This window comes from Neltuma alba, unplaced genomic scaffold (assembly GCF_004799145.2).
Source record: "Neltuma alba isolate B1F8T4 unplaced genomic scaffold, ASM479914v2 tig00013810_pilon, whole genome shotgun sequence".
Lineage (NCBI taxonomy): Eukaryota > Viridiplantae > Streptophyta > Magnoliopsida > Fabales > Fabaceae > Neltuma > Neltuma alba.
The window spans coordinates 40,548-47,395 of record NW_021637923.1 but is presented as its reverse complement, the minus strand read 5'-3'; the positions used below and the strand labels follow the sequence as shown (position 1 = coordinate 47,395).

Here is a 6,848-nt window from a genome sequence, read left to right as displayed (position 1 = left end):
TCTAAACAAAAATAAGCACCCTCCCAAAGATATTTTTATTTCACTTCAAGTTTCACGACAAAAATGATACTTTATATCTCTGAGAAAAAATATTTAACAGTTAAAACTTAAAAGTTAATTCGAACTTATTAGTTCTCATAATTATTAACTGAGTTTTCTTGACTTCCAACTGAGCTTCTCAAGTCATTTTCTTTGCTCTCATTATTCATCCTAGTGCTGTCTTCCCTGGATTTTTAACTATAGAAAGAATAAATTAACATATAAATATAATTAAATAATCACTTTATTAATTAATTTAAATTATTTTGGGGGTCTCCAATTCGGGGGCACCGACTTTTCTCGCGCAAGTGGTGGGAGAATCCGCGTTCAACGGAATTAGAGCAGCGCCCGCGAAATCAGAAAAGTAAAGTACGTGCACGGCTTCTACTCTCTCCCTGCCTCCTACTTTGATCTCTCCTTATATTCTTCTCCGATCGTATTATACAGCGTAAGCGCGATTCCTTTTTGTTTATTCTCTTCTCCCACTTCAGAGTCTCTCTCGATTCAAACCAGATTTCAAAGATCTTTCTTCAATTTAATTAATGGCTTCCATTAATTTGACCGCCACGCTTCCTCTTACTCGCTTTTCTGTCGCTTCTTCCTTTTCATTCACCAACTCCACCAATGCCATTCTGGGCATTCCCAGCTCGCGTCTTCCCTCCTTAAACGACGACGTTTCCCCATGGCTCTCGGGTCATCTGGCCCCCGCATCAATTCTGTTCCAGTACGGATCAATACCTTACCTGTCGTTGTTATCTCTCTCTCTCTCTCTGTCCTTTGTTTTTTTTTTTTCCTTTTTCTGTGCATGCATGTTCTGGTTTTTTAATGTAGGTTTTAAATTTTCAGCGTAGGAATGGAACATACAGAGTGGCTGATTTCATGACGAAGAAGGAAAACTTGCACGTTGTGAAAATCACCACCACTGTTGAGGAAGGTTGGTACTACTACGAATTGATAAGGATGGCTCTCCCTGTGTTGTGTGGTTCTTCCCTTTTCCTTAGTGATCATGTGCTTTTTATTTTTGTTACAGCGTTGGAGGCTCTCGTTAATAACAGGATCAGTGGTCTTCCCGTAATCGATGATGAATGGAATTTGGTAATTTTTAAATTGATTTGACCTTGTTAACAGTAATAACGAGAACAAGTCAACAAGCATTTGTACTATCCTACTAAATGTGGTAAATTATGAATATACTGCGTGGCTTATGGCTTCTTATGAACGGACAGTATCAACCTTCCTTTCTTTCTTTCTTTTTGCCAGATCAAGCTTTCTTTTTCTCATTATTTAATTTTAATGCCTTCTCCCTCTTTTAAATTCTTTTTTTTTTTTTTATCAACTTCGTTTCCTGAAGATCACTTGGGTGAACAGGCTACCTGTCTCCTTTGAGGCGCAGGTTAAGAATAAAAAATATGATCAAATTGTTAAGAAGGCCATTATTGGAGAATTATAATATTTAAGCTGCTGCTTTTAAGATTATTAGTATTAAATCGATAAGCGTATAGTTGAGAGAAATTGTACGTTTTGCCCCTGACTTGGTCCTTCTTGCTCTTACTTGGTGCATGGTGGGACTCCATTGTTTCAATTTCTCATTTGAGATTTCTTTTTTGGGTTGCAGGTTGGCGTTGTCTCAGATTATGACTTGTTAGCAATCGATTCAATATCAGGTAATATAGACATTTTTAATTAGAAAGTCGAAATAGTATTTCATCTCATAGATCGGAGAACGATGGTGCATACTTTTTAGTGTAAATTTTGGACGAAACTTTATGCCCTTATAGATCATTGTTGTTAATTATACTGTTAAATTATTCTAGAGAAGTCTGTGACACAGTCTCTTTGATGGTAGATGGCCACTGGACACTATCATCAGGCAGATGTCAGTCTCACCCTTTATATTATTCTGGAACTAATCAGAGAGATTCAGATGTTGTTCTTGTCTGCTTTTTTCTTTTTTCTTTTTTCCGGTGTATATTGCAAATTTGGCGCTAATGTTTCTTTCCTTCGTTTCTGTTTTTTCTTTTCTTCTGCTTTAGGTGGCAGTCAATGTGAAACAAACATGTTTCCTGATGTGGACAGTTCTTGGAAAGTATGTCTTCTTGATTGTTGTTTATGTTTTTATTGTACTGCTTTGTGAAATTTTGCTCTGTTCCATAGCATTGCTGTCAATCCTGAAATATTTCATTATCAGACTATTTTACTTAATGTCAGACGAAACACTAAGTCACTGAATAAAAGTTATTTGTTTTATGGCAACGTCGTTGATAAGTTTGATGCGAGATCTATTATGTTCACATTAGGGTAGTTGGGTTTATGGTAATGATGATATTTACAACGTTGCACTTGGACAGGGTTTTTTCTTTTTTTTGGACTGAGCGCTTGGACAGTTTAACTATGCGCCACTCTGCACCTATGCACAAATTCTTTTTATGAGAACATACATGAACATCCGAATTTATGAACAGTGAAAGCCAAACCCTGTTGACATTTTCTTTCCATTGTATATCAGCCAGTATCTGTTATATATGTTGCCTTCAGGGTGTAGCACTTTTTTTTTTTTCCTGAAATGCTTGATGGACTACTACTAATTATAAATGAAGGAAATTAAACTTCATCTCTTTTGCTTTCATAATTCGCAATATAGTATTTTTTCTCCTCAATTATTCCCTCTCTCCTGTCTTTGTTTTCTGCGAAGAGGAATTGTACATGTTTATGTATTTTCCGGAAGAGCCATTAATAACATGCTTGAGGTAACAAACTCGTTTTCAGTCTTGCATCATTTTAAACTCACTGGATAATAGGGTAAGAGGGCAGCACATATCTGTGTAAGCAGTATTGTTTATATAAACCGATTTTCTTGTACAACTAGATTGCATCTATAACTAGAATTATATATGGAACAGATGAGAAATTGTACTTGTGTGCCTTATCAGTTGGCAGTCACCAGTATTAGCATTCTGCAGTTTCTAATTACTGTTTGTATGGCAGACATTCAATGAGATACAAAAGCTTCTTAGTAAGACAAATGGCAAAGTTGTGGGGGACTTAATGACGCCAACCCCACTTGTTGTTCATAAATCCACTAATCTGGAAGATGCTGCCAGGTAAGGATTTCGCATACCAGGCCCATGCCATTGACTTCTGTCTTTGATCTCTGTATTTCTAACTCATCATTTTCTTCTTATTTATAAGATCATTGTTGTCAACTTAGTGCCACTTTTGATTTCACAAGTTTCCGAGGAATCTATCAGCACGAGTTCCTTGATATCTGACCTCATCACTTCTCGTGTTAGGTTGTTGCTTGAAACAAAATATCGCCGATTACCTGTAGTAGATGAAGATGGCAAACTGGTAAGTAGATTGTGCATCTCCTGTTAAAAGCTTCGTTCTTTTGAGTCCTGCTGTTTTCTCTCATTGATCTTTGTTTTATTGTTATTCAGGTTGGACTTATTACAAGGGGGAACATCGTAAGAGCAGCTTTACAATCAAAACGTGCTAGTGAGAGTGATGAGAAGCCCATGTAGTGGTTTCAGGAGTGTCGTTTGAGCAAATCTGTGGATAAGGCTGAGAGTCCATTGGTGGAGCTGAAGGCAACTTTTGATGTTCTTTACTGACCTTTCAATGGGCTACTTCTACGATTTAGCGGAAGGTGGGGATTGATCGATCTGCTTCCTTGATACACAATGTTGACAAGTTACACGGGCTTTTTACGATATTTTGGGTAGGATTGCTTAGCGTTTTGTAGTCATTAATCCAGTTCCTCTTTGATGCTATATAATAGATTCCAGCATTCAGAACCGTTGTATACCAGTTACTTATAGAGATCAATATTCAATGCTTGTGTTATGGGATGATTAGGAAGGCATGTTAATCAATATCAGCATATTTGACCAATATAGGTATTGTAAACGTTGGCCGGAAAATATCGCACGTTCTTCCTTTTTTTTTTTTGACCTTTTAGTAGATACTCTTCTGGTATTTAATATAAAACCTAATTATTGAGTTGATTTTAGTTCTAAATATAAGATTTATTTTTCATATTTATTAATTTTTTCTAAATTATTCTTATAAATACTTTCTCAATCATAATCAAGTAGAAAAAGGAAGAAATAAGAGATGTTAAGAAAGATGATTATGATGTTTTAAAAAAAATATATCATATTTTTTATAATTAATTAATTTATCTAATTTTTTTAATTTAATAAAATTAATTAAGTAAGTTTTATATTAAGTAACCAAAGAGTATTAAAATGTCCCTATTAATCCCCAGAGTCAGAATCTCCTATTTATCTCTCGCTGATAGTTACTCATAAGAAGCTTTTGTATGTTACTCATGACGTTTCATCCCTACCCTTTTCCTCACTTTCACTATCTATCTTCGCTATATTGTAAGCTTTATTTATGTAGTAAATCACCTCTCAATTCATCACTTCAACTTCCCCTTTTTCCTTTCTTTTCTCAGAAGCTATGGTTTCTGCAACCTCTCCTGTACAGATGATCTTCTTCCCTTTTGTGGGAGGAGGCCATCAGATCCCCATGATCGACACCGCAATAGCTTTCGCATCTCATGGCGGAGCCAACTCCATCATCATCACCACCCTCTCTAACTCCCTTCAGTTCCACAAATCCATCTTTCGACACCAACAATCCGGCCTTCCCATCAGTATTCTTACTCTGCCTCCCAACGTTGAAGTCTCCGACGTCGACATGTCCGCTGGCCCCGCCACAGACACCTCTGTCCTCCAACAACCTCTCCGACAACTCCTCGAGGATCTCCGTCCTGATGCTATCGTCGTCGACATGTTCCATCGCTGGTCTGCCGATGTCATCGACGAGCTCCGAATCCCAAGGATCGTCTTCCACGGCAGTGGGTGTTTCTCTCGCTGTGTCTTCCACAACGTTACAAACTATGGTCCGCATGAGAAACTGGGTTCCGATTTAGAGCCCTTTGTAGTTCCGGGTCTCCCCGACCCGATTGAACTGACGAGGTCGCAGCTTCCGCCATTTATCAAAGACCCATCTCAAGGATTCGGTCGGAGGAAGAAAGCAGAGGAGAATAGTTTCGGGACCGTGACAAACAGCTTCTACGATTTGGAACCCACTTATGCTGATTACCTTAGAAATGTTATAAAGACGAGAGTATGGCTCGTAGGACCTGTATCTCTGTGTAACAAAAACACAGAGGATAAAACAGAGAGAGGAAAGATTCCTACAATTGACGAACAATCCTGTTTGAATTGGCTGAATTCAAAAGAACCCAAGTCAGTTCTGTACATCAGCTTCGGGAGTTTAGCTCGATTGCCCCGAGAACAGCTCAAGGAAATTGCATATGCACTTGAATCTTGCGATCAACCATTCATTTGGGTTATAGGGAAAATCTTCAAATCCTCCGAAACAGAGGAAGAGGGTGAATACAATTGGCTCCCAGATGGGTTCGAACAGAGAATGAAAGAAACGAACAGAGGTTTGATCATAAGGGGTTGGGCTCCACAGCTTTTGATACTAGAACATAAATCAGTGGGGGGATTTATGACACATTGTGGGTGGAATTCGACGTTGGAAGGGTTGAGTTCGGGGGTTCCCATGATAACGTGGCCGTTATCGGCGGAGCAATTTACGAACGAGAAGCTGGTCACTAGGGTTTTGAAGGTTGGAGCGGAGGTGGGAAGTCGAGAGTGGGTTTCATGGCAGGATGAACGGAGAGAGCTAGTGAGGAGAGATAAAATGGAGAAGGCGGTGAAGAAAGTGATGACTAAGAGTGAAGAAGCAGAGGAGATGAGAGAGAGAATCAGAGACATTGCAGCCAAAGCAAGAAGAGCTGTCGATGAAGGAGGCACTTCTTACGCGGATATTGATGCATTGATCCATGAACTTACAAGTCGCCGCCAAACTTGTTTTAAAGCAAATTAGTATAGTTGTTATTAACCTTTTTTTCCTTTCTGGGGAATTATGCTTGTAAAGATCCATCTTCCAGCAGTCCTTGGAAGTTGGAACACACAACTACATAACAATTTCGATGCCTAATTCCCAATTTAGTCACTAAAATGTAGCATTCGGATAAATACTTTTGTTTCAAGCAAATTCGATTGTGGGTTTTTTGGTTTAAATTTTATGCTTACGATCTCAATTTGCCATTGAAAACTGTACGAACTTATGGTTCCCAGTTCCCACTTGTATAATCCATCAAATTTGGGTACTTCAGTCAAGTATTAAAATGGAACTTTAAATGAGCGTGAAGTTTAAAAACTTAGGAGAAATGAGACCTGATGCAAACAAGAAATCATAGACATGAAAAGAATTTGAAAACTTAAGTATTGGATATAATTAAGGGTTAAGGTACACCCAGCGTCCCGAACTATTTTTCCAGGTACACTCAGTGTCCTAAAGTAATTTTCGGTGCATCCAGTGTCCCAAACTAATTAAAACGGTGCATCCATATCTTGAGCTAACAGAAAAGTTAAGTTTGACCGTTAGTTGACCAAAAAATCTGACGTGGCGGACACGTAGGCGTCTGATGTGTATTATTTTGACGAGTTAAGGTGCGCCTAGCACCCTGAACTATTTTTCCAGGTACGCCCAGTGTCCTAAAGTAATTTTTGGTGTATCAAGTGTCCCAAACTAATTAAAACGGTGCGTCCACATCCCAGGCTAACAGAAAAGTCTTGTTTGACAGTTACCTTGCTGATTCAGCGCAAGCGTCTGATGTGTATTATTTTGACTAAAGCTCCCGAGACAAGCCCGGTGGTGGCGGGTGTTTTCTTAGAAGGCGACGACGATGTCGATGGAGTGACCAAGGAGAAGTTTATTGTGTT

At 38.6% G+C, this 6,848-nt stretch overlaps 2 protein-coding genes across 3 annotated transcripts; both read left to right on the top strand.

Moving 5' to 3' along the window:
• Nucleotides 1-644: 644 nt before the first annotated feature.
• On the top strand, nucleotides 645-3,930 carry LOC114739229 (CBS domain-containing protein CBSX2, chloroplastic). Of its 2 annotated transcripts, none has more exons than XM_028927275.1 (8): nucleotides 645-763; nucleotides 886-973; nucleotides 1,070-1,134; nucleotides 1,655-1,703; nucleotides 2,073-2,125; nucleotides 3,025-3,140; nucleotides 3,330-3,387; nucleotides 3,477-3,930. In XM_028927275.1, the coding sequence occupies exons 1-8, from the start codon at nucleotides 722-724 to the stop codon at nucleotides 3,558-3,560; spliced, it is 555 nt and encodes a 184-aa protein (XP_028783108.1). In that variant the 5' UTR covers nucleotides 645-721; the 3' UTR covers nucleotides 3,561-3,930. The 2 variants fall into 2 exon arrangements, with proteins under 2 accessions (XP_028783108.1, XP_028783107.1); XM_028927274.1 differs by having other exon boundaries at nucleotides 645-784.
• On the top strand, nucleotides 3,696-6,053 carry LOC114739227 (abscisate beta-glucosyltransferase-like). Its single transcript, XM_028927273.1, has 2 exons — nucleotides 3,696-3,757; nucleotides 4,499-6,053. Exon 2 carries the CDS (start codon nucleotides 4,504-4,506, stop codon nucleotides 5,944-5,946), a length of 1,443 nt encoding a protein of 480 aa, XP_028783106.1. The 5' UTR covers nucleotides 3,696-3,757; nucleotides 4,499-4,503; the 3' UTR covers nucleotides 5,947-6,053.
• Nucleotides 6,054-6,848: the final 795 nt, after the last annotated feature.

What these genes read in the sequence shown, in the direction of transcription:
- LOC114739229 (XM_028927274.1), top strand. Translation starts at nt 722, where the DNA reads ATGGCTCTCGGGTCATCTGGCCCCCGCATCAATTCTGTTCCAGTACGG. An exon ending in TCGATGATGAATGGAATTTG is followed by an intron (nt 1,135 to 1,654) that starts GTAATTTTTAAA and finishes TTTGGGTTGCAG; the next exon opens with GTTGGCGTTGTCTCAGATTA. An exon ending in AATCTGGAAGATGCTGCCAG is followed by an intron (nt 3,141 to 3,329) that starts GTAAGGATTTCG and finishes TTCTCGTGTTAG; the next exon opens with GTTGTTGCTTGAAACAAAAT.
- LOC114739227 (XM_028927273.1), top strand. Translation starts at nt 4,504, where the DNA reads ATGGTTTCTGCAACCTCTCCTGTACAGATGATCTTCTTCCCTTTTGTG.